The sequence below is a fragment of the Neurospora crassa genome, linkage group VII (genome assembly GCF_000182925.2).
Source record: "Neurospora crassa OR74A linkage group VII, whole genome shotgun sequence".
Lineage (NCBI taxonomy): Eukaryota > Fungi > Ascomycota > Sordariomycetes > Sordariales > Sordariaceae > Neurospora > Neurospora crassa.
Window position 1 is genome coordinate 1,503,220 of NC_026507.1, and position 25,897 is coordinate 1,529,116.

The 25,897-nt window shown below is 53.3% G+C and overlaps 6 protein-coding genes across 6 annotated transcripts; 1 reads left to right on the forward strand and 5 right to left on the reverse strand.

The window, feature by feature from the left end:
* Window positions 1-251: 251 nt before the first annotated feature.
* On the reverse strand, window positions 252-1,510 carry NCU04542 (hypothetical protein). Its single transcript, XM_950889.3, has 2 exons — window positions 728-1,510; window positions 252-651 (listed from the first exon to the last, which is right to left on the reverse strand). Exons 1-2 carry the CDS (start codon window positions 1,341-1,343, stop codon window positions 593-595), a joined length of 675 nt encoding a protein of 224 aa, XP_955982.1. The 5' UTR covers window positions 1,344-1,510; the 3' UTR covers window positions 252-592.
* Window positions 1,511-4,577: 3,067 nt separating this feature from the next.
* On the forward strand, window positions 4,578-5,974 carry NCU04541 (SNF7 family protein). The gene has a single exon (XM_950888.3). It carries the CDS (start codon window positions 4,758-4,760, stop codon window positions 5,412-5,414), a length of 657 nt encoding a protein of 218 aa, XP_955981.1. The 5' UTR covers window positions 4,578-4,757; the 3' UTR covers window positions 5,415-5,974.
* On the reverse strand, window positions 5,751-9,929 carry fwd-1 (F-box/WD-40 domain containing protein-1). Its single transcript, XM_950887.3, has 4 exons — window positions 9,766-9,929; window positions 9,533-9,664; window positions 8,902-9,329; window positions 5,751-8,802 (listed from the first exon to the last, which is right to left on the reverse strand). Exons 3-4 carry the CDS (start codon window positions 9,104-9,106, stop codon window positions 6,074-6,076), a joined length of 2,934 nt encoding a protein of 977 aa, XP_955980.3. The 5' UTR covers window positions 9,107-9,329; window positions 9,533-9,664; window positions 9,766-9,929; the 3' UTR covers window positions 5,751-6,073.
* Window positions 9,930-10,428: 499 nt separating this feature from the next.
* Window positions 10,429-12,178, reverse strand: NCU04539 (L-lactate dehydrogenase). Its single transcript, XM_950886.3, has 2 exons — window positions 11,920-12,178; window positions 10,429-11,816 (listed from the first exon to the last, which is right to left on the reverse strand). The coding sequence occupies exons 1-2, from the start codon at window positions 12,029-12,031 to the stop codon at window positions 10,558-10,560; spliced, it is 1,371 nt and encodes a 456-aa protein (XP_955979.2). The 5' UTR covers window positions 12,032-12,178; the 3' UTR covers window positions 10,429-10,557.
* A 483-nt stretch (window positions 12,179-12,661) lies between these two features.
* On the reverse strand, window positions 12,662-16,822 carry NCU04538 (hypothetical protein; the record flags this gene model as incomplete). The annotated part of the gene is made up of 2 exons (XM_950885.2): window positions 12,662-16,061; window positions 16,227-16,822. 2 exons carry the CDS (start codon window positions 16,820-16,822, stop codon window positions 12,899-12,901), a joined length of 3,759 nt encoding a protein of 1,252 aa, XP_955978.2. The 3' UTR covers window positions 12,662-12,898.
* A 1,958-nt stretch (window positions 16,823-18,780) lies between these two features.
* On the reverse strand, window positions 18,781-20,533 carry NCU04537 (monosaccharide transporter). Its single transcript, XM_950884.2, has 2 exons — window positions 19,195-20,533; window positions 18,781-19,108 (listed from the first exon to the last, which is right to left on the reverse strand). The coding sequence occupies exons 1-2, from the start codon at window positions 20,519-20,521 to the stop codon at window positions 18,816-18,818; spliced, it is 1,620 nt and encodes a 539-aa protein (XP_955977.1). The 5' UTR covers window positions 20,522-20,533; the 3' UTR covers window positions 18,781-18,815.
* Window positions 20,534-25,897: the final 5,364 nt, after the last annotated feature.

Here is a 25,897-nt window from a genome sequence, read left to right on the forward strand (position 1 = left end):
TTTAGTAGGTAAGTATGTTAGGGATGGTCGCGATAGCCTCCTCTCCTGCTTCTTCAGTTCACCCGCTGTATCGAACATCATGATCCGTCGTCCGTCAGGTGCCTCTAGGCTCGGGAGGTACTCGACGGTGCCTCTAGGCAGGTACTTCGGCCATGCAGGTACCTTACATGCATACAGTGGGGTACGCATTGCTCACTCGGTGCAAGTTGCAGGGGCACTGCACGCTAGAGGCACCGTACTGTACTTACAGCTACCGAAAAGTGGATACGGATGATCATTCATTGTAAATATTCGTTCCCTTGATCGATATCGTTCCCAGCCCAATTCCAGTCACATCAACCTGGAATGTCTGCATTTGGTAGTAGCATAGAGGCAGGTATCTCGTGAATATCGTTACAGTGTTATTATGTTATGAAGGATCCCTCCATTATCATCATCCATTTATCCAACCCATCAAGAAATCAACTGTCCAACGGACGATAGCGACTTTTCTGTTGGTCTCATTCATCCGTCCATTACCTAGTTTTATCGTATCATTCGTGTTTTCTTGTACCAAGGGTACCTATCATGTCGGGCTTCTTTGGCGATGCTCTTAGAGCGCCAAGACACCAACGAGGCCGGCAAACGCAGCGACGGCGGCCAAGACGGGAGCTGGGAAGGATTCGGTATTAGCAACAAGTACTTGTTTTACACTACATGGAGAACAAGGTCGGACAAGTTCACTCACCAGAGTTCAAACCAGCACCGCTTTTGCCCTGCAACCTGGCGACAATGGCCTTGCACTCGGCAGTGTTCGTGGCAAAGGAGAGCTCGATCCAATCGCGGACCTTGGTAGGGCAGTTCCCGGCCACGCTGCTCGCGCCCTTAGCCGCCTCGGTCAGCCACGCCTCAGCCTCGGACTCGTACGACGAGAAGGCCGAGGTCAAGGACGCAGGGACGGTGGGCGTCGTCATATCCGACGTCTCGCAAGCTTTCCCGGCGTCGTTGAGGCCCAGCGTCGTAGTGGACTCCTCCGGAACGGCGGTAAGGATCCAAGACGCCAGATCCGTGTCCGAGGGATAAGGGGCGGCGTTCTGAATCGACCTCAGCACCGAGCTGATGCTGTACACGCAGCTGGTGAATTGGCTGCCCGAACCGGAAATTTCCACTGAAACCTCATAGGCCCGCTTGTCAACAGCCTCTGCCTGCTGACCATGCGCCCGGATGGCACCCTGAACAGCCGAACCCTTAAAGATAGGTGCCGGGGTGATCAGAGCGCCGGGAGCCTCAGCTCGGGGCTGGGGAACAGCAGAAGCTGAAGCGGTGGCGGCCGCAAGGGCAACGAGAAGAGTGTTGGAACGCATCGTGATGAGCGGCTTGGTTGTTGGTTGGGTTGTGGGGTTGAGGAGTTGGGGTGGGTGAGGTGACCAAGGTGCTGCTGAATGTTATACTCGATAGACTACCTACTTTGGCTGCTTGGGCGGCAGCCCCTTTCTTATATGAACAAACATGACCCTTCACTTCTTTGAGCTGAACCCGTTTCCGGTCACCATCCCGAGGCTGTGGTGAATTATTGCCTGGTGCATTAAACAGTGTAGTACCCCGCGCTAGACCCGTGGCTGATAGTTAAATTCAAGGTCCCTTTTTGGACATGAACTGATAAATGTGTTGGTACATACTTGGCATAAGGCTTTCCGCGCTAGATGGTGGACTGTGAATGGAGGCGCATTGAGTGCCAAGGCATCCAAGGCCCATAGAGCCGAGCCGGATACAGCCCTTGCTCCATCTTGTGTCACCCGCCAAAGCCACTATCCTAGGCAACAGACTGCCCAACAGAGCGCAGTGCCCGCCACTGCATCTCATGCCGTCTTCCGGAGGTCGTTTCGCACACGGTGACGGCCAGCCGTTGCATCTTCTGCAGGGACCTAGACTACTCCCAAAGAGGTCACCGAGAGGGCGGCGTGGGCAAAAGAGATAAGCCTTGTTTCTATCGCCGGTGACTTGACTCGGGTTCCGGAACAACTGAAGAAGCGGGACTTTGGTCGGATTCGGGTCTGGTGTAGATATGCTAGTGCTCTATACCGATTATCGAACGGTTCAATGCAAGTGCGGGCGAGAAGATCGAACGGAAAGAAAGTTCTGGTGCGCAGGGACCGTACTTACAGTTAGAACTCATTGTAATTACTGTACCTAACTAGATGGGCGATAGCCTCACATCAGGTAAACCTTTGGCAAGACCAACTTGTCCATGTGCCATTGGAAATGCGGTCACCGCTTCGACTCTAACCAATTGATTCTTAGTGGTGTATAATTGGAAAGGGTTGAATAAAGGATAAGATTACATCATCCAGCGTCGATATTGTTTGTCCCGGCGTCAGCGGCGTCTTCATCTCCCTCCACAGTCTCCCACAGTACTGTGCAGAGCGACATGTTGCTTCGAGTCAAGCCTGTAATATAGACTAGATCATGCCTTTCCCCCCAGGCCAAGACCGTCCAGATGCTCTCTGGAAGGAGCCACGAATTCTGCAAATCCGCAAATCTGGGGTTCCTGAAGCCACAACAACCAGTCTTCGGTTGGGGATTTTGCGGCACAGCCCAAGGGTGTGCATAGTCGGGCAATGATCGACGCCAACACAAGGGCCCTTTGAAGGTCTGACTGTCCGGATGAACTTTACACTTCCTGGCTCCGTCCACCGGTACGTCGAACACGTGTAGTCAGGCTCGAGTCAGGGTAGATTAGTTCCTTTCCTATAAAGGGTGTGCACACCTCCTATCCTTGGCGTCGATATGGGTTCCCCGGCTTCACGCGAAAGAATTCAGCTTCAGGAACTGCCAGGCCTGGCGTTGACACTAGTGAGACGATAATCTGACAGAGTACCTAGTCATCACAAGAAAAGATGAAGTCCTTATACAGCAGATATAAGAATCTGTCAACATGTTATATCGACAATCGCTGCTTTGCGAGCTCCCGAGTTCAATATACTCACCTGGCTATTGCTATACTGACTCGTCACAGTCAATCTCCCTCTACATACTCTTGATATGGAGGTGAATCCAAATCGCTCTATTCGCTCGGGTGCCCGATGTCCTTCGAAACTTGATTGGTGAATGCTAGAACTGGGGAAAGTGTGGTCGCTCAAGTCGTGCATTTCGAAACTTGAGAGCAGCGGGGGTGGAAGACACCCGCTCCATGAGCTCTCGGCTTTCATCCCAAATTTCCTCAAAAGTAGCCTTGATGGCTATGGCGAGTTGGTTGGTAGGTTCATCAGTGCTGCTTTTTCGACCACGGCGGAATTTCGGAGTACGGTTGAGCGGCGCGAAGACGACATTGGAACCACTGATTACCCTCTATCCTGAAATGATATGAATAGTGAATCCACTAATACGAGCAACCAGGTGTATGCAACGTAGGTACCTTCTCCCAGCCGTTGTGACCACACGCTTCATCTTTACATATCTTTTCAAGACTTGGTCAGCGTAGAGAAAACGAACCGGCGAAGTAAAGGGGGTCCTGTGTGACCTTACCACTTCTACTTCGATACAACTTCGCTCTCCGAGGCACTCGGAAATTCGTTGAGCGTTTCTGAATATTCTCATTACATTCCTCTGTCGAAGTCACAATCGCAGCACTTACCCAACACGTGGTGTATATACCAGTCGACTGCCTCGCCAGGTGATAGCTTTTCCAGTGCCGTATTCGAACAAGCATATAGGAAGGTCCGCAGATCGTATACTGATGGTAGAGACGTTATGAAGATGTTCCGGTTGAATATCAGGAGATTTGAGCAGGTTCCCTCAGGCTGTAAGTGGTCCATCATTGACATTCTTGAGGGTATTAGGCAATTTAGCGTGGATATCGCTCAGCTCCAGGCCTGAAGACATGGCCGCAATCCCGAGGATAGGCGATGAAAGATGGTGATCATCTGGTCTTAACAAGACGACGCGCATCCCTTTTTACAAGCGCGAGGCGGCTGTTATATCTCGAAATTCGAAAGCAGACCAGGCATTCCGAAGAGGGTCATAAAAAAGCCAGGCGGCCAGCAAAAGCTCAGTTGTACCTCATCCTGGCCATCGGCCCTGTTGTTGCACTTGGGGTATTCGGGCCCCTTGGGGTCGTCTTCGATGTTTGTTTACACCGAAAAGTTCACGGCGTGCGTTGTGTTGGGACATCGCTACCTCTAGGTACGTCCGTGCGCTGGAAGCTGGGCCCCTGAGCAGAGTTCTCTGCTGATTATGCAGACAAATATCCGATCATTGAAGCCACTTTTCATCCGTCTGGTCGCGGGCCACCTATCAGGTTTGTATGATAGGAAAGAAGAGTTGAAGAGCCTGAGTGTACCTAGAGGTAGGGTGACTTGAAGAATGAAGTGAGACAAACGGTCAAGTTGACTTCCCCATGTTGGCGGGGGCACCCCCCCTCAATCCACCGAGCAAGCCCCATAGGGCGGTCCAGCCTCACCCAACAGAACTGCCCCACCTTCCCCACGAACTCAACCATCCCGTCTCACATGCGCCACACTGCCCCACGCAGCAGTCGTCATCAGCGGATATGTAGGCAGCACTCCACAGCGCTTTAGGCGGTCGGTCATCAGCAGCCGCCGGGCTGTCGCGATCGCCAATCTTCCCCCGCAACAACAACGAAACATCAACACCAATACTCAAGCACCGAACACGTTCACCTCCACCGTCTCAACACCGGGTAACCTCCAAATTCAAATTCAAGAACAGCCCTACAAAATCCAAAGAACAACTTGACCCCTACAAAATAACCCGCCAAAATGAACCGCCTCTTCGGCACCTCCTCCAAACCCACCGCTCCCAAACCGACCCTCACAACCGCCATCTCCTCGCTCGACACGCGCCTCTCCTCCATCGACGTCAAGCTCGCCTCCCTCACCGCCGAGCTGTCGGGCTACCAATCCAAGCTATCCAAGATGCGCGACGGGCCCGGCAAGTCGGCGCTCAAGCAAAAGGCGCTCAAAGTGCTGCGACAACGCAAGCAGTACGAGGCGCAGCGCGACCAGATCCAGTCGCAGGTGTGGAACATGGAGCAAGCACAAACGATGCAGGACAACCTCAAGAACACCATGGTGACGATTGACGCGCTCAAGACGACCAACAAGCAGCTGAAAAAGGAGTATGGCAAGGTGGACATTGACAAGATTGAGCGGTTGCAGGACGAGATGGCGGATCTGTTGGATGTCGGAAATGAGATCCAGGAGTCCTTGGCGAGGAGCTATGAGGTGCCCGAGGATGTGGATGAGGACGAGCTGGATGCCGAGCTGGAGGCGTTGGGGCAGGAGGTGGAGTTGGAGAGGGAAATGTATGGTGGGATGGAGGCGGGAGCGGTGCCGAGTTTTATGCAGGATGAGGTGCCCGAGTTTGTGGATGAGGAGCCCAAGGTGGGAGGAAAGGTTAAGGAGGTTGCTGGTTAGGAGGAGGGGAGGCTGGTGATGATAAGGGACATACGATGGGAAGGGCTGGGTTAGACCGCTTTTGGGGACCTAGTTTTGAGAGTTCGACAAGTTGCTTTGGGATTGGAGTTACGGCTTAATGATTTCAGGTTGAAGCTGAGGGAGGGTATGCATTTGCAGATGGTTCGGTTGAACCATATCGTTGTTATACCAATCGGAAAGGCGGCATTACAGACAAGCGGTGTTTTCTTTCCATTGCCTTTATCCGAAGGTTGTATCTCCGAGTTGTAGAATAGTCGCCATTTTCTCGTTGCGAAACCAGGCATACAGAACATCACAGAGACGAGCGTGGAAAGAGACAGGGAACGATACATCCATTGAGCGCATACTCTGCCATGGTCTAGGGTCAAGTAAAATCCATGATAGAACAGCCAACGGACAACTACCGTCCAGTTTGTAAACAATACTTGATAACAATGATGCGCATTCGCAAAATTAGGTAACAAGATTCCTTGCCATGATCTGGGGATCTGGCACTAACCATCCAACGCCTGTGCTCCCTCCATACAATCAATCTGTACTACCAAACTGGACCAAATCTGACAATGATGTCCCGTTCTAAACAGCTGAGTACTACCACAAACATCAAAAATAACTTGGCCCCCCAAAACATATTCACATTACTGCACAGTGTCAAAGAACCGACTAGCCTCCTCCAACTCCTTGTCGCCGTTACAGAAATCCCACCCGACGATGTAACTGGTTTGACTACAGCAGATAATCCTCCGGGCATCGTACTGCAACTTGAACACCCTGGGCGCATTTTCTTCAGCCGGTGCTACGGGGGGGATATGCGGATGATGACGCCCACCTGCCATAGGCGGGAGTTGGGGCTGTTGCGCAGGCGCTGCTGTGACAGCATCCGCTGGAGCAACTGGAACCGGCACCTGTGATAGCGAGGCTTGCGAGATAACAGGCTGGCCTGCCGCTGCTCCTGCCGCCAGTGCTGCTGCCGCCGCCGTTGCCGTTGCCGTTGCCGTACCGGTCCCAATGACGCCGTTACTACTGCCAGCAGCAACGGCAGCGTTAGCAGCCATGGCATTCTCTTGATTACTTCGAGCCCGACCGTGGTTCCACTGATTCTGAATATGAGCTCCCGTCCATGCAGTTCGCAACTGAGCCCGCAAGTTCGGGTCCGACTGCCGGTTGAGCGCTCGGTCCACCATGTGACGTAGAGAAATAATCTCGGGGCGAGCCTGAAGAAGATTTCTAAAAGCCGTTGGGCCGCTTTGAACAGCGCCGTGTACCATCTGCTCGTATTCAAGCAGGATAGCTGGGTCCACTGTCTCAGGCGCCCTTCCAGCCAGGGGACCAGGAGGAGCACTTGCAGTCCGCGAGGAGCCAGCAGTTGTATGAGGGTTTATAGGTGCGGGCATGCTCGCTGCAGCCAACCCAGAACGCATGCTCGGATGCAGCGGAATCCTGCCAGGCACATCGGGCGGCCCGTCGTCTCGTCTCGAAGCCGCTTCAGCAGCCTGTTCATGTCTGAGGTGATGCTGTGGCCGCCATACACCCTCCGAATCCCTCCTCCAGATGATAATGGTGGTGTCGTAGCTTCCACTAACGATACGACCAAACCTGCCGCCGCCGCCGCCGGGCGGTAGCTTGGCTCCAGTCGCGCAAACGTCCTGCGGTCTGCTAGAGCCGGCGTTGGTCTTGCGGCGTGTCCTCGGGTTGTCGTTTTCGTCAATCTCGCCTGCTTCCACAGCCTTGTAATAAGCCTGGTCGACCTCCTTGGCTTTGATCAAGTCTTCCTCTACGCTGTACGGATGGTCGCCAAACCCGGCCTGCACTGTCCGCACCAGCGCTGTGTGGCCCTTCAGAGTGGTCACCTCCAGACCCGTCTGGCAGTCAAAAATCTTGACTTCGTTGTCACTGCTACCGCTGACAATACGTCGGCCATCATACTGTACACAGGCTATGCCCTTGTGGTGTCCTATGATGGTACGTTGGACGTCTTGGGTAGGCCAGTCCCATACCTTGATGTATCGGTCGCCACTAGCCGAAACGATTTCTCGTTCGTGAATCTGCACTGCATTGACAGCCGCGCTATGGCCAACGAGGGTGCCAATCATGGTCCACGGCGGTATTACAGGCGCGTCCTCAATACTCGGGGGGATATCGTAGCCTACATTGACAGTTGTACCGACCTGGTCAAAGGGATAGCCTAGATCGCCATGACGAAGCGGCCTTCGGTTGAAGACCTTTATGGTTTTGTCCTTGGAGCATGTTACCAGGATGCGCTTGTCAAACTTGACGTTGAGAACGGATTCTTGGTGGGCGTGGCGGAGCACCTCAATGATTTCTCCGGTGGAAAAGCGCCAGATGATGACATCAGAATCGGAGCTGCCAGAAACGATTATGTCCTCGTCGGGGCTAGAGTCGAACTGAAGACAGAGCACGGAGCGACGGTGACCCTTGAGCGTCCGCAAACAACGCCTGCTCTTCATGTCCCATACCTTGATGGTGAGATCCCTGCTGCCACTGACAAGAAACTGGGGGTTATACTGGATACTGTAGATGCATTCGCGGTGGCCCTCCTCAGGATAGTTTGGGTGGGGAAGCTGGAAGTTTGTGTATTTTCCGTGCTCCCAGTTGGCCTCGAGTCGTCGGCGCATGGTATACAGATACTTCCAGTCAATCTTGTATCGGCGGTCGTTAGCATCCCACCACCACAGAGTCGTCTTTTGCAACGTGCCAGGAAGGATGGAGGTTCTGTGAGACATGCTGTCTCTGTAACGGGTGGTAGCCGACTGCTGCGGCGGTGGGCTCATGGCCCGTCCCTTTCCCTTGTCCACTCGCCTTGCTCTCCCGCTGACCTCGCCGTGTTCACTCATCCGCGAGCGGGATGCGCCGCAACCACCACCACCACCACCACCACCAAAGATACTCGAGCCCGCCATGTCGATATCACAAGGCTCATCAGCGGGCAACACTTTGGTATCCTCATCAGCGGGCAACATGGGGGGTGATGCTTTGGCAATAGCCCTCCTCTTGTGAACATGTCCGTCTTCTTCGGGCCGGTATTGCTCCAAGTGGCTGGGGGTGGGTATGGGAGTCTGGTTCATCTTTTCTTCGGCGGCATGGATCTCGTCCATTAGCGCCTTGAAGCCCTCCATGTAGTACAGATGCTGCCACAGCTTTCGATCCATGGCAAGCTCGTACCAGACTCGGCATGCACGGGCGACATTGATGAGAGAGATGGGGTCGAGGTACCCCAGAATCTTTAGGCATATTTCGGCTGGAAGGTAGCGCACAAAGTCGATGTACAGTCGGGGATAGAGTTGTGTTTCGACGATTTGAGAGATAACGCTCGTGGGGAGGTCGTTGAGGAGTGCCATGGCGAGTTCTAGGAGATAAGCGCAACAGGTTAGTTGGATTCGTTTTTGGATGATCTGGATGAAGACTGAAACAAAAAAACAAGAAACAGGGGAAAAGGAGGGCCAACCAGTCTTGTTTTCCATGGAGAGGCCCGAGATATGTTGGATCAGCCAGGGTGGAATGTCTGAGGCTTGGCGCGACGATGGATGGGCGCAAGGAGAGGCGTCGCGGGATTTGAGGCAGGAGGAATTGGCCTGGGGGTTCAGAGGGTCTTCCGAGTAGCCTTCATCGGGCTGGATGTGCTGTTGGTTTCGTGGAGGAAAGCCGGCCATGTTGGTTTCCAACCGCAGAGAGAGAGGTCTGGATCCTATCGAAGATGGAAGAGCGGAGAAGGTCGAAGCTGAAAGAGGGTCGCGAGGAGGATTACCTGACTAGGTAGGCTGGGCGCGCGCAGCGGGCATGCGACGGGCACTGGCAGCAGTAGGTGGGCAGCGGCCGGTGAGAAAGGAGGGTAAGGTAGCACTTGGGGATGGCGATGAGAGAGACCTGACTGGGCTGGGCTGGACCTTTGTGGATTGGGGGAGGGGGGTTAGTCTCGTTCCTGTCCTTGTCGCGGCCGGGGAAAGCTCCGTTGAATGGGGGGGGACCTAGTTGATGATCAGGGCCTCTCTAGTTGGTCTAGCCTATTGTCGCCGCTCTTGACTGGCTCTTTGACTACCTAGCCAGGTATGTAATGCATAGGGCTACCTAAAACCTACACTAGACGATGCGATGGAGATGACGGGACAGATCGATGGTGAGCGGGCGGGCGGATGGCGGCGGGAAGGTGAGCGGGTTCAGGTGGTGTCAGTCCAGCTGTGAGGTGCCCGTCGTTGGCTTGGAGTTGTTGGCTGTCATTTAGTGTCAGACGGGCCTCTTTTCCGCTGCCACAAGTGGAGGCCAGGATTGCGTTCTGCAGGTGATGTTGATGACTACACGTCTACCTACTTACAGTACTACTAGTCTAGCCCACTTTTGACCTCGATTTAGAGAAGCGCAATTGAATGCTGGTGTCCAAATGAAGTGGGAGAGCAGGACGATAGATGATAGTGGTGTTGGTGGTTGGTGAGCAATAAATTCAGGCCGGCCTGGACCTGAGAGAGGAACTGCGCGAAGGAAATGAAGGACAGCTGCTGCTGCCAGCAAAAAAGGGATCAATGCTGTGAATGGATCATCAGATCACCTGCACCACTGCAGGTTCGACATCAGCTTCAGTTCACCCGACATGGGTCCCGTCATGCACAAGGCAGATGCACTGCAGTGGGCATCTGGGCGGTCACTTGAAGCTACAAATCTCAGGGTTCGGGTTATGTATTGACAAGACAAACCAATTGCAACACTGAATGCACGCTGAAATGACAAACCAAGGGATCCTTGAAAGTTGGTTGGTGGGTGGAGCAGTCTGCCCCGCTACATGGCCCGGATACATATTTGATGGCGGAGAAGTGGGTCCAGAGCCCAGCACGACGCGACGTCCATCCAATTCTAGATGGAATTCTTTTCCTCTTCCTCCCTTTCTCCCCGTGCTATCAATTCCGGGGATATTTTCCTCGTGATTGTTTACTTGTACCCAAACGGGAAAAAAAGCCCCTGAGCTTCTTGTACAGGTGGGTCCTCGAGAAGTCGGGCAACGGCTCATGGTCCTTGTCTACACTCTACCTCCTACCTCTAGCAAGATCACATTTACCTTTTATATATGTACCTTATGCCGCCTTGTGATGCCCCATGCGACGCCATCCCCATCTCACAACTTACTCTTCTCATTCAACAACCCATAAACCCTCGGCCCACTTTCCAAAAGACTCGCATCAATCTCGTCCACACTCCTCACCCCCATCACATTCATGAGAATGTCAAAATCCGCCAACAGACTCCTCAACACATGCCTCACACCTTCCTCCCCCATGATGGCCAACCCCCAAATCCACAGTCTCCCAATAAACACAAACTTGGCTCCCAGCGCCAGCGCCTTCATCACGTCCGCCGCCCCTCTCACCCCACTATCAAACATGACCGTAAACCCCCTCCTCTCCCCAACCGCCTTCACAATGCTCTCCAGCGCATCCAAACTGCCCACCGCCCCATCCACCTGTCTTCCCGCATGGTTACTCACCACCACGCCCTCAAACCCCAAATCCGCCGCCTTTTTCGCGTCATTCACGCTTTGGATTCCCTTGATCAGGAAAAGTTTATCTTTCCCTGCAATCTCCTGCCACTTCTCGCGCGCCCACACGGCCTTCTCCCACGACCACGCCCGACCATGCCAGATGGTGTCGATCCACATACTCGCTGCCTTCACGGCGTCTTTCTGGGGGTCCACCCCGGCCTCGGCCATTCTCTTTTGAAAGACGGGATCCGTGAAGCCCAGTTCTCCGCCGATGCCGCGGTAAAAAGCATAGTTGCTCGTTGCGACATCGTCGTGTCGCCACCCTAGCTGCGACGTGTCCGTGGTCAGGATACACGCTTGGAAGCCGGACTCGTGCGCCCGCTTGAGTAAGCTCAGCGTCAACTTGTCGTCGTGAGGCATGTAGAGCTGGAAAAACCGGGGCGCTTCGGGAACTTTTTTCGAGTTTTCGTTCCCACCTTCCGAACCTTCCCCGTCCACATCTAGATTCTCATTGGCCTTGAACCGGTTGGCTCTCCCCTCTTCGTTCGCCTCCCCGACGTCCTCAATGGGAAAACTCCCCGCCGTACTCAAACTATACACCAGCCCCAGCTCACCCGCCGCCTTGGCGACCGCCAGCTCTCCCTGATCGTGGTAGATCTTGTTGATTCCCACGGGTGCGATGCCAAAGGGCGCTGAGACCTCCCATTTCCCGTCAAACAGAGAGATGCGCGTGGACCGCTCGTTGGTGTCGATTAGTTGTCTCGGCACGAGCTTGTGCCGGAAGAAGGCTTGTCGGTTGGCGAGGTGGGTGTGGGAGAGTCCGGCGTTGGACGAGGCGTAGAGCCAGCCGTTTTGCGAGAGTTTGCGGGAGGCGAGGCGTTCGAGGACGTCTGGGTCTGTTCAAATGGGAAAAAGGTTAGTTACCGGCCGGCCATTGAGGTTGGTTGATGAGAGAGGTAGGAGGTAAATAATAATGAAGAAAACAAGGAAAAGACGTACGGGTGTTAAAAGGTGGCAGTTCGCGGTCGTTGTATCTCCAAAACATATTCCGCTGGTAGAGGCCCCATGGGGGAGTGTCGCGGTTCTTAATGTGGGGGGATTTGGCGTCCATCTTGCTTGACCTTGCGAGTAAGGGGTGAGTGGTGACCCAGTCACAGTGAGTAGGTAAAGGTGATGTTTGTTGGCAAGTGAGAGAGAATACTAAGACTTTGAAGATGTGAACTATCTTGGCTCGAGCCAAACAAAAAAAAAAAAAAAAAATGTCGTGGCGTAAGGTACTGCAGGAGTTAAAGACAAGTTTTGTACGTGCCGCACCTGTCCAACATCTGACATGACCGGGCCGTAGCCGCAGACTGCAATTGTAGATCCTTTAATCGGCTGCACAGAGTCGTGACGTCAAGAAGCCGTCATGTACCTGATTATCGTCTGAACAGCGCATTGCGACTGCACACCTACTGTAATCTGGTGGAACTCGTGGAACTGGTGGGTTTGGTTTGTGCGCCGAAGGGGAAACTTCATTCGTAGCTGTCGATTGTCGGAGCCGATTCGGTTAATGTGGTCGACGTGGTCGGCCCGACGACGTCGGCGAAAGAATCATTGATGTCGACGACGACTTTCGTGTCGATTACTTACTTCCATGCAGAATATTCGCGATTATTGCCGCCCACAAAACATCAAGGAGATGTGAAGCATACATCAACCATCACGCAGTATTCGCATGGGAGAGAAGCAAATTATGCTGAAATATCCATCTGAGTGGCTACAGCTAAGGTATCGAAGACTTCCACAACCACCGGTCAGACGACCGCTACAACTAATAGCCAGCCATTACAATGCCATTGGTATTCTTCTTCAAGTCTGTCAAACATCAAGTGTCATATGCGCATCAATTCAATAACAAAAATTCCCTCCTGGTATCCGAAAATAAACAAAAAAAAGCCGCCATAAAGCTTAAGTCCAATTGTCCTGATCCTCCCTATTACTGACGACCACTCTCATCCTTCTTCAAGATTGTATCCAAAACATCACTGACGTCGTTATCCTTTCCACAATGTTGGCACTTGTGAAACACCGGCTTGTGAGTGCGCTGTTCCTTATCAGAACCCTCACTCACGCCCTTGTGAGTTGAACGAGCAGCCCAAGCCCCACTGGCTGCCGCCAGCGCAAGGTTAACGTCGGAGCGCGGAGCCGTGGTCTTAGACTCAGCGAGCTTCTCAGCACCCGAATGTCCTGGGGCGGAAGCGGTGTAAGAAGCCGGCATCTCTTCCGGGCTCATATGCTTAGCCACAGCAGGCTGAGCTGCAGCGGAACCATAAGTATGGCCAGTAGACTCGGGGATGCTATTGATCTTCTCCGCCCCAGAATGTCCAGGCGCAGAAGCAGTATAGGCGTCCGGCATCACCATAGGACTCATGTGCTTGGCACGCATGGGCTCTGTGGCCGCAGGGGCGACAGCGGGACCGGATCCGGCACCGGAGTTGCGCCCAGGAACCGAGGTGGTATAGGCGTCAGGCATGACTTCGGGGGACATGAATTGCTGGGGAGGCTCGGCGGAGAGAACGGGCTTGTATTGATCCTGGGTGCGTCTGGCGGTGGTGTGATGCGTGGGTGCGGCGGCTGCGGTATCCTGGTTCTTATGGTGCTCAACCGGGGGAAGGTTGTGCTGGTCGGCACCGGACTTGGAAGTCAAAGTGTTCATAGCGCTCTGCTCGTGCACCTCATCTTTCACATCCTTCATGGCCTTGTCACGGTTTTCGTGCGTGGCGGCAACGTTCACACCAGTGGCAGTGCCGGAGGCGAGGGTCCGGTACATGCCGTCCTTGTCCTGGTGGTCGGCGTGGGTGACGGGCTCAGACGAGCGAGAGCTATGGCGGGAATGGCGGGGAGAAATCTTGACGCCTGAGGGAGTGCCGGATGAGAGGACATTGTAAAGACCTTCCTCAGAATCATTTCCGCCGGCGGTGGGAGCGTTGCGCTTGACACCCTCAGAGGCACGGCGAGCGGAGGGCTGGGAAGTGGCACCGGCCATGACGCCGGAGGGAGTGCCACTAGCAAGATGCTTGTAGTTGCCTGGCTTCTGGGTAGTGCGGGGCTGATCCTCCGAACGGGCACGGCCTACATTCGCAGTGTCCATCGAGACGCCTGAAGGAGTTCCCGTGCTGAGGTGGTTGTAGTTGCCAGGCTCATTAGTAGTCTTCGCATGCTTGCCGTCATGACCATGGGTGGACATGGGTTGAACACCAGAGGGGGTTCCGGACATCAAGACATTGTAGCCGGGTTCCTGGGCGGTGTTCCTGGCAAGATTCTCATTCGGCTTCACCCCGGAAGGGTTAGTGCTAGAATCAGCAGGAGGCTCTCTCGGGTTTTCAGTGTGATACAAGCCGCCCGAAGTTACAGCACCGGTACCAGCAGCAGCGGGGGCACCTACACCACTGGCGGCGTGGGAGATGTCTTGCTCAGGATGAATGGTCTCCTTGTCATCGTGAGCAGAAGCAAACTTGGCCGCACCAATGCCACCAGCGACTCCAGCAAGAGTGGCGCCAGCCATGCCAGCGTGGGCCGTGTTGCTGTGGTGGTGCATGTTGTGATCCGCGGCGACGGGGATCTTGCTAGCAGGGGCATGTTCACGCTGAGCCTGGGAAAGGCCGTGGGAAGGGGCGCCAGTGGATGCAGCGCCTACTGCAGGAACATGCGGGATCGCGCTCTGAGCGTCACTGGGGTTCCGACGGTGGGAAACAGCCCCAGGAGCAGCAGCCTCGGAAGCCCTGCGCTTCATGTTCTGGTCCAGTTCGGTGGGCTGGTCGGTGGCGTCCTTGTCGTCCTTGCTGTGGTGGTGGGCAAGACCGTAGCCAGCAGCAGCTCCAGTGCCGGCCAAAGCAGCATCCCTCTTCAACTTACTGTGGCTTTTATCCTTGGGAGACTTGGGGGGCTCGGTGGCGGTGGTGTTCTCTTCCTTGTCGTCCTTGTGGCGGTGGAAGATGCCGAGAAGACCACGGTGCTTCTTCTCGCCCTTGGAGGAGCCCTCACTGCTATTGCTTCCAGCAGGCGATGGCTGCTTCGCGAGTCTGTTCTCAGCGGCAGGTTGCTGGACGTTTACGCCATGGGCAGTGTGACGGGTCGCGGGCTTTTGCAAGTTCTCCGGGGTGGTGCCCCAAACATTGAGGGTATCTTCCCCAAGGGGTTTCTCCTCCTCCTTGTGTTTCACCTTCTCCAACGTGGTGCCAGAGATGGGGATGACGCCGGCCTCGTTGAGTTCCTGGCTCTTTCTTCTGTGACTGATAGCGGCAGCATGATGAGGATAGTTGCGAGCAGGATGGTCCAAATTCTCGGGGACGGTATCCCATTCCTTGGCAAGGGTGTCCTCTCCTAGGTTCTTCTGCGTATTCCTGTCCTTGATCTCGCGGAGCTCAGCGTCCTGGTGCTTCTTGGCCAGATGGGAGGCGGCGGCACCCGCACCAAGACCAGCAGCGCCGGCAACAAACGCATCCTTGGGGCCTGAATGGTGCTGGTTGGGAGATGAGCCAGCATCGTCCTTGGCCACAGCGACGTCAGCAGTGGTCGCGTGCTTGGAAGTCAAACGAAAAGCGCGTTGGGCCTTGACGTCACTGTTCTGGGCGTTAGAGCCAGCAGATGTAGTGCTGTCCTTCTGGTAGCTATCGTGAGCGTGAGCATCAAAGACATTGTCGTTAGCGGTGCTGCCAGCACGTTCCTTTCTCTTAGCAGCCGACTCGGCGAGGAGCTTGGCATCATCTGCTGCAGCAAGCTCAGGCAGGAAGCCAGGAGCAATGTCCTTGCGATCCGTGCCTGTCACCGTTCCAGCGTCAGGAGCACCCGTTCCAGCGTCAGGAGCACCAGTGGGCACCCGAGAGAAGCTGTCAGAAGCCCACGTCTTGTCCTCGGGGACAGCAGCCAATGGCGCATCAAAGACAGCCTCGGTGCTGTTGATGGTAGGTGCGCCGGCATGATCAGTCTCAGGAATGTTCAACTTGAGGTTATCATGATGGTTGTTGCTGTCCTCCAGGTGACGCTTGCTCTCCTCGTCGCTGCTTCCATGGCCCGCGACAGTGTTGTAAACGCCACCACTTGGAACGTCAGTGCCCAGGCCTGTAACGTGTAACCTGTTGCCAGAGTTTTCTGCTGACCTATGAGGTAGGTGGTGGTGCTCATCGTGATCATCCTGAGCACTGCCATGACCGGTGACCGTGTTGTAAATACCGCCTTGGGAGGCCTTGGGAAGATCTCCCCAGTAAGGAGCAGCAGTACCGCTGGTGTGGCTAGTGCGCGAGGTAGCGTCGTCGTTGCTGGACTTGTCGTGGGTGTTGTAAGGCTGCCCGTCGGCGGCGCCTTGGCTGGAGGTAGCCACGTTCGCGCGGCGCGCCTCGGGATGAGAGTCAACCTCGGGGTGGGAGTCGACTTCATGGACACCCTGTTTGGGAGCTTGACGAGCGTCAACTTGGCGGAAGCCCTGCTCCTTGGCAACGGTCGCCCCAGGCTTGGAAAATGTATATTCGTGCTGGTCTCCAAAGGCGGCCTCTCCGTCGGTGTTCTCCATGGGGAGGGTGCGCTGCGGGCCTTGGGAGAAACGCGGGGGCTGGGAGCCGAATATGGTCGGACCACTGTCACGGTTGTAGAAGCCGCCACCGACGGCTTCGCCTGAATAGTCACGGTTGAAGTGTCTCTGGCTGATGTCAGACTCGTTTCCGGTGGATTGGGACTCGATGTTGCCGAGGCGAGCGTCAGAAAAGTTATGGGAGCGGGGGTCGGTGGACTTGTGAAGCTTGTTTCGTTGGTCGTGGCTTTGGATGTAGCTCTGGTTCTGCGGCGCCAGGCCCTGCTCGCTGGGGGTGGCCGGGTTAGAGTCGGGGTAGGTGCCCGGAAGATGGTCACGGTGTGTGGTAGCCATCTTGTGTTTGTATTATCGAGGAGTCGTAGGTAGGTAGATAGCGTAGTGATAGCGTGATGTATTAGCTTGATAATGGGAGATGTGGTCGAGTATGGGTACTACGCAGATGAGACAAGACAAAACACAAGCCAATTGATATCCCTGCGCTAATGGTCTAGGCACGAGCAGGCTCACAAAATGTTTGAGAGGGATGGATATAGAAAAAGAAAGGAAGAAATATCGTGATTGGCGTCAAGATGTGCGGGATATGGGGGATGGGGATGGGGATGGGATGACAGTCGGGAAGTGATCAATTAAAGAAGAGGGAAACCAAGAAGATGTCTGATATCAGAAACAGTCCTCCCCCAGGGCAATAAGTAGGTACCGACGCTACCATGGATGCCAATGGGTGCAATGCGGTCCTGACGTGCAGCAGCGTCATACTTTCCGGCATGCTTCCACATCCATCCCTTCGTTTCAAGGAACATAAAAGGAAGGGGTCCTCCAAGAGAGGATCTGGAATACCCAAATTCCCATGAGCCGATCCGTCCGCTTCATGGTAAGGCTATGACCTCAGTGGACCCCAGCTTTCCCAAATAGAGGGCTCAGCTGGCTGATGAGGTCACTGGATCCAGCGCTTGTTGACATCATCGCCGAGATGTCCGTGCAAACGGAAAGGTTGAGACCATTTCCCAACCGGGATCAGTTGGAGGCCTTGAGCCAACCAGATGCGCCAGAATTAAAGAGCAAAGCGGGAGATCAACCGGTTATCCAGTTTCAATAACGTGTGGAAATGGGGGGAACTGGAAACTGTGTGCTTTGTTTGTTGTTGTCGAAGAGTGATGAAGCGCGTGATTTGTTGAAAGGAGGAAAGATGTGGACCGATTTGGCTGGGGGAAAAGGAGAATTAATTGCGTCAGTGGTGTCGAATCACGTTGCTGTGATTGGTTCAAATGTCCGACTTACACGGCACTCAGCTTGCGTGGTCACAAACTGAACTGTGCGCACGAATGGATCCTCCAAGCTCCCCTGGTGCCTGGTGGCAGAAAAGAGACTGACAGAGCTTAACATGGCAACTTGGGCGGCAGGTGCATGCTCCCATTTTCTTACTTGATATCATGCTCCCTTACTTTGGGAGAGACCTCAAAGCACTTTACCGAATTTTCAGTTGAAATTCAACCTTCCTCTCACATTCGGAAACCGGGTTTCGAAGCTTTTAAATTATAGTGTCCCGTTAATCAATTGTACATTCGTTAGCATCTGTTAAGCCATGTTCTGTCGGCATTCGACGGAATGACCGTACAATCCAGCTGTGTCCAAATAACACAGCCCCAAACAATGTACGTGAAGCCAGACAACACCGGCAGAGCCGGCTAGTATAGCAGGCACTATTCCCACAGTGCCTTACCTTGGCAGCCATAAAAGAAGGGTTCTGAAAATGTTGATCTCTGCCAAGGAAAACTTTAACTTCAACATCAGGAGGGGATAAATCAATCATTCATCCGTCACTTCAACATCACACAAAGATGAAAGGGAAAGAAGACGCGGCGATCGGCAGCGCGGCATTTAGATATGTCAGTCACGGCTCTTAATCACCTTCACGCATGTCCAAAAGTTGCAAGCAGAATCATGTTGTGAGTGATCAACTTTCTCATTCCAGAGGTTGTCTTGTAAACATTAGGTATGAAAGAAATATATATCCCAAGGAGAGGAGCAATCCGTTTTCCCAATTCCCTCCCCGTTTTGTATCATCCCAAGTATAAACCCGCTTGGAATGAATGCTCATGCTGCTCATGCTGCTCATGCAAAGCGTAAATGCTAACCAAATTGACAGACAGAAAATAAAAATAAAAAAAAACAATTAAAAACAAGATATGCATCCCATCCCCACCACCACTTTGCAGTGAGTGTGATGGTTTCCTTCAACCATGCAAATATCGGGGTATCGTCCATCCATCCATTCATCCATTTTTCTTTCTTTCTTCTGGTTTTGTATTGTTCTTTTATTTTTTCTTTACTCGCTATCGCTGCGGTTCTCAGCGTGGCCAGCAACAGTCTTCTCGGTCATGCCCATCTCAGCAGCATAAGTGGTGTGAGGCTTCCACTTGGTCGAGGTGCGGGGGGTAGACTCGGAAAGCATTTGGTCGACCTGCTCGAGCGTGAGGCCCTTGGTCTCGGGCACAAGCAGGTAGGCGTAGATGAAGCAGCAGGTGCAGAGGCCACCCCAGATGTAGAACACCTTGGGGCCCAGGTTGCCCTTATCCTCATCGACCATGTAGGGGGTGATGACGGCGATGATGCAGTTCCCTAAACAAGAGGGAAAAAGGTTAGTCAAACTATTTTTGAGAGAGACTTTCAAAAGGTAGCAGGACAGAAGAAAAAAAAAGACTTACAGAGCCAGTTGGAGGCGGTGGAAAGGGCAACACCCTTGGCACGAATGGGAAGAGGGAAAACTTCGCCGATGACGACCCAGGAAGCAGGACCCCAGGTGGTAGCAAAGAAGAAGATGTAGATGCAGATAAAGGCGAGCATGGCCTTGATGGCCATGGTATCATCCGGCCTGCAGGTGCCAACGATGGCGACGATGAACTCGCAGATCAGCATGCCGAGAGCGCCCCAGATGAGGAGGGTACGACGGCCGAGCTTCTCCATGGTGTAAAAGGAGATGGGGGTGGAGCAGACGTTGACAAGAGTAGTGACCAGAGACATCAGGAAGGGGTTGTCAATGGTGCCGAGCTGCTGGAAGAAGGTGGTGCCAAAGTAAAAGATAAAGTTGATTCCCGTCCACTGCTGCATCATCTGCATCGAAGTGCCCAGAATGGTGCGGCGGAGGTAAGAACCGCCCTGCCAGATGGAGCCGCGGAAGCAGTTGGCCCACTGCTGGAAGTAGTTGCCGTAGGGGACGACGGTCATTTCGAATTCGTGGTTGGCAACGATCTCGGCAAGTTCGTCCCTGACGTAGTCGGAATCGAGCGGCTGGTCGCGCAGGCGGGAGAGCACGCCGGCGGCCTTGTCGAGCTTGCCTTTCTTGACGAAGAAGCGAGGGGATTCAGGAAGGAAAAAGATACCAGTAGCAAGAATGAGGGCCCAGGCCATCTGGAGACCAATCGGGATTCTATAAGAGCCGCTGTCGGTGCGGTTCTGGGTGCCGTAGTCAACGCACGAGGCCAGGAGCAGACCCAGGCAGATGCAGAACTGGTAGCCGGACACCATGGCACCGCGGACCTTGCGGGGCGCGATCTCAGACATGTACAGGATGATAATGGCCGAGACGAAACCGACACCGAAACCAGCGACGAGACGGCCGGCAACGATGAGACCCAAGCTCTGGGAGGCAGTCTGGAGAACAACACCGACGATGAAGACGAGGCAGCCGAAGATGATGGTAGGACGACGGCCAACCCAGTCAGCGAGATCACCGCCCATGAGGGCGCCAAAGAAGGTACCGGCAGAGAGAATGGAGGTGATGAGCGACTTTTCCTTGGATGGCAGGAAGGTGGCGCCGGGTCCGTTGATGGTTTCGATAAAGTACTTCATGCCCATGACACCAGAAATGTAACCTGAGTCGTAGCCGAAGAATATACCGCCGAAAGCGGCAAAGACGCACATCATGTACGCCTTGAGGGTAACGGGAGCCTCAACGCGGGTGACATCGCCCTGTGGCCGGGCCACAGTGACGGCCTCCTTCTCAATGTCGGAGGCGGAGTGATCGTGCTCCATCTTGCTTGTCGCTATATCAAGATGTGTCGTCTTGGTAGTGTTCTTGTCGAGTGTTTCTCTTGGGAAAGGGTTTTCGGTAAGACGGAAGAAAAAAGGCAAAGAGATTGCAATGTCGAGTCAAGATGATGGAGATGATGATGCAGCTAAGGAATGACAGAAAAGCTTCTTTCGAGACGACGAAGCTTTGTCTTTATGTACTAGTAGCATGCTTCCTGTCCTGTCAGTGTCCACTCTTCCCTCTCTTCCCTTCGCCCCCAGATCTACCGAGAATTCGTTGATGGATCCGGGGTCACCGACAATTTCCTGTTCGTCTTTCGGCATCGCGAACGACTTCAAACTGTCACGAGACCAAGAAACTGGACCAGATGCTTACGGACCATCCCCGCCCAAGTCCGGCCCTGGCGGCGCTGTGGGAGCATGGATGCCCGGGGAGGCGAAGTCAGCACTTGGGCAGGAAGATGCAGAGCTAGTGTACAAGCACTCCGAGACGGCCTGGAACCTCTCCTCCAACCCCGTGTAGGATCATCCTGGGCGAACCCCCGGGGAGACATGGAGAGGCAAAGGCCGGGGAAATTGGAATTCATGGGGATGCAGTGGGAGGGACCGCCAGCCGCCTTGGAGCAGGAGAGTGTCTGACTCGCTGAGGGCTGCTGAATGTGGCTTGCGGGTGTGGAGTAAGCCACCGGAGAGCCTCATGGCAATGGAGCCCCCCAGGCCCATCCCCAGAGAATCTAGACTCTGGCTGGGGAAAACCCAGTCGGATGGGAAAGCATGGGGTTGTGATGGGGTCGTTGCAAACCCGCTGAAAAGTCAACAGAAGCGCATCCGGGTTAGGGTTCCACGCGGGATAGCTCAGGGGGCGATGGGTCCGCGATGGCTTCAAGGCCCAGAAGAGACCAAACACCCGAAGAGACTCCACTGGAAAGCGTCAGGTAACGTAAGGAGAACCAATTGGGTAAAATGAAAGCTAATTAGGCTAAATTCAAGAAGAAGACCAGATGGGTTTTTGTAAACTCGGTCCTTTTGTGGCGCCGTGTGGCTCCGGTGTGGATGTGCGGTGGATGTGCGGTGGATGAACTGGTGGAGTTCCCGGCTGATGGGTTCTTGTACAAAACACCAACCAGCTCGCAGTATCCGCGAGACGGTCAAGCATCAATGACTCGCCTCCCCTACAGAACGCTCCAGGGTTCCTGGTTGACGAAAAAACTCAGAAAAACCGGTGACCTCCTGGCAGCTTGACGATGATCTGGAAGCCGCCGAAGGAAGCTGACAATTTGTGCACCACCGAACCGCCAAATGCTCCACACCAGAGCGTGTGTAAACTTTCTTAACGAGTCAACGACATGTCCCATGATGAGAGCCCTGGGTGAACCAAGCGAAATCTTATTCCAACGGTCCCGCTCCGAGACATCCGCGATTAGGAAAATCCGGGCAGTAAGGGGTTTGTGAGAGCAAAAATCAACAACAACATGCCGAACAACAGCAACAACAACAACAACAACAACAACAACCACAATTGTCGGTAAACAATTGCAAAAAACATGGGGAGGAACCAAAACACCGGACGAACCACCCGAATCTGATCTCGCACCCGAATCTATAATCTCGCACTTAGATCCGATACGGGGGGAACGATCAGCAGGACATGGAGAAGGGCCGATAGCAAAACGTTGTCTCGCGTGGCCTGTGTATCATTCTTCCCCAAGAATTCGGACCCTCCACCGTGCACACCCCAGATATTATCTCGGAAATTTCGGTATATCTCCTCCCTTTTGTCAAAAAAAAAACCAAAAATCTTTGGTCGAACCCTGGTGCATTCTTGTCCGTGCCCCTGACATGTCTCCAGGTTTCTGCCCACCGGTCGGTTCTGTGCCTTGCGTGTGCCATCTGGCCAGCAGGCAATAGCGACCAGGAGTCCACACCGTATCTTTCTCGATGCGTGGAGACTGGAGAGAACAAGAGGAGCCTCCTCCCGCAGAGTTCCAGTTTAGACATCTTCCCACACAGGATTTCGTCACGGTATTTTTCGATCGCCATCTCCATCGTTGTAGCGAGATCGAGCGTCAACGGTTTCACCCCAAAGGGAAAGAACGGTCGGGGCTGGGTCTTGTGCTGTGTGTGGACTTGTGGAAACCCTCCGATGTTGTGTGAGTGTCTCCCCATCTCCATCTCCCAAAAGTCTCATATGCTCCAGGTCCAGACCACGCCCACACAACTTGCCAGCAGCCAACCGGGTCGGGTTGCAATGAAGCTATTTTTTGCTACTACTCTGTTTCGATTCGATCTGGGTTCCTGTTCCGTTGGTAAGGTATCTAGCCCACATGACATCATATGAAGTGAAGTATGTATCTGGGGAAAAGAAAGGAAGATCCAGCAGGTGTTGGAGAATGGAGACCCCAGACTCCAGCTTTGATGCTCGCGCCCGCGCGCAGACAGAACATAAGGGAGCAAATGCGAACTGCTGGGACTGCCCACTCAAGACAACGGAAGCCTGCCTGGACTTTTACTCGGAGAGAGGCCGTTCAGGTTTCAGTTGAGCCCCGGAAAACACGACTTGTTTCAGCCCGCATGATGATTACCTCTATAAAAATGCTGGAAGTTCTAAATGTCAAAGATGGAGCTATGGGGGGTTTTTTTTTTTTTTTTTCTTGCCTCCTTCTTCGCAAAGCAACTCGTTCAGTTGCCATCTCGGTGAATTGAAAGCAATAGACTGGTCTTCTATCGATCGATGGACTGGAAGTCTGGAACAACATGGATGGCGGTGGTCGGTGGAGGTAAGCCTAAGCCCTAGTGAGGTGCCTTGTCTTTCCCCAGGCCCATCTAGATGCCATGGCCCGACCCACCTACCTGGTGGTCTCTGCGCCCGGCTCCCTCGCAACCAAGAACTGCGACCCCCGACCGATACCCGAGCCAGTTCCAGTTCCAGTTCCAGTTCAGGGCCCCGTTTGGTTCAACCAACAAAATAAAAGTTTGTATGGGAAAATGATCCCTGTCAGCTAACAAACTGTTTTTTTGCTGTTTTATGCAGGAAGTTGGGGGTCATATTAGTCTTGGCTGCATTTAGAGGTACCACGCTAAGGCAAGTAGATGCAATGCAGTCCGGAAGGCTTAAGAAGGGAATTAGTGGGCCTATGCAAGAGCAACTTGTTAGTTCCTATCCTCCCTCCTCAAAGCATGAAGATACCAAGCAACAGATTGCACCCTTGTTACAATAACGCGTTTTTTGGCCCCCATCCTCCTGCGGTACCTCTTGGCTGCGTTTTTAGCTTTGTACCCTCCTCTACCCCTTGTAAAAACAAGTTGACTTTTTGTTGGTTGAACCAAACGGGGCCCAGGTTTTCTCCCCGCAAAACCCTCCACTAGGTCAGTCCGGGGCGCATGTGATCTTGGGGATGTTTTTTTAGGGAGCATCCATCTGGGGAACGCGTGCACTGCCCCATTCGATCGCATTGGTTCGCAAAAAACAAACCTGGAGTAGTGCGAACTCCACGAGAGTCTAGATGCACTTCTGGAGACCGGATGAACGACTGTTCGTTTTCTTCGTTTGTTTTGACCACGTCCCACGTTGCTTGCGCTCAGACACCACCGTTTTTGAAAACGCACAGAATGGTAGTACATACCTACCTCTAGATTGCGTTCATGACGTTAATCGATCACGCAATGTAGGTATTGCTGTGCAATGTACGACCTTGTGCAAATTGGGTTTGTGGATTTTGATGCAACTAATGTGGATTCGACATGCTCATGCATTGCATCTTGCTGTGATGAGCAAGACATTGGCAACCTCAAGGGATATATATGCACGCTTTGCGAAAAGGCTTCACCGGGTGTCCAAGTTCCGACGAAGTGGTCGGACATGCTGCCGGCTGATTTGGGGCCAGAGGAAAACAACGACGGGGGAGTGTCCAGGTCAAGAAAACCACCAACGCAGAAACTGTTTATGTGAAGACAGCTAAGTACATGTCAACAGAAAGGCTCTACAAACAAACACCGTCTTAGATCACAGTTTAATCTTGGTTGCAAGATTATATAGGAGATGTCGAGGTGAGAGCCAAGTGACTGACAACTCGCGAAAACAACTCCATCTGACGATGTGAATATGGCGAGGACTCGCATACAGACCCAATCTCGTCAAAATAAGGTTTAAGCAGTTCCCAGAAATAAGGTTGACACTACCGCTTGACAGCTGCATATAGCCTGTGCATCTCCCGACATCCGAAGCTTGGTACCTTACCCTTTTTTTCTCTTCTCCCGTTTAGCCTGTTCGTCCCGTCCCGTGATGACCTCGGTGGCATCTGCTGCAGAAGACAGGATCCAATGGTCATAAGACCTAGGTGATGGCCAAGATTCCCCCCCCCCCCCCCCTCTAGTGAACCCCAAGCCTCAAGCAAAAGTAGATAGACACTAGACCCTATGCACAGCCGCAAACGGTACCTCTAGGCACAGGTAGCCAAGGCTGAACCAAGCTTTTCACAAGAGTTTGGGGGGGAGGGGGAGGAGGGATGCATCTTGCATCTTGCATTACCGAACGGTCGCCAAATCCCGAAGACCCGGAATCCGAAATCCGGGAACCGACGGGCCGAGGCAATGCAAATAAATGCTCATCGGCACCGACTGCATACCTACTTACCTACCTACCTCTACCTACCTACATAGATGGTTTTTTTGACAGCTGTACTGGTAGTAATGACCAGATAATTAGTACAACATGTATCTCACTTGAGTGTACTTTTCTTTACCTTTCTTACCTTTCTTACCTATCTACCTATCTATCTAGGGACCTGCACATATCATGACAAAGCGGTTGGGATCGAGTACATCTGATGAAGGAGAAACTTACCCGCAGCAGATACTCGTTACCCCTCTGATGAAGACAAACACTTCGGATAAATTTGGATTGACTTTCGTTTATACCACCATCCAACAGTTTTAATAACCCTCCCGAAATCCAGTTTTTGATAGTTTCCAGACAGTTCCCTATGTCCCGTCCAGAGCCTCCTCTTGTACATTCGACTCATTGTTAGGAGCCAGCTGCTTTGGACATCTCGCTAATGTCAGTTGTAATAGTGAATAGCGCTGCGAGTGGAGCAAGTGTACTTGAAGACTGCTTGGTGGTTCGACGAGGGAAAAGGAAAGATATCGCTGGTAAATGGTCAAAGATACCTGTAAAATATCTTTCATCTACCATGCCATGATTGAAAAGTAAGACAAAGGTTGACATTCACAATCGCTTCCTCGAATGTGCTCGGATGTATGTATGTATCTGTAGCAAGAGATATATGTTTGTGTTTGTGCGTGCATTCTCTCATAGGTACCGAGTAAAAGTAACATGATGTGAAACCCAACAAAAAGTCCAGAACCCTTCCCAGGCTTACC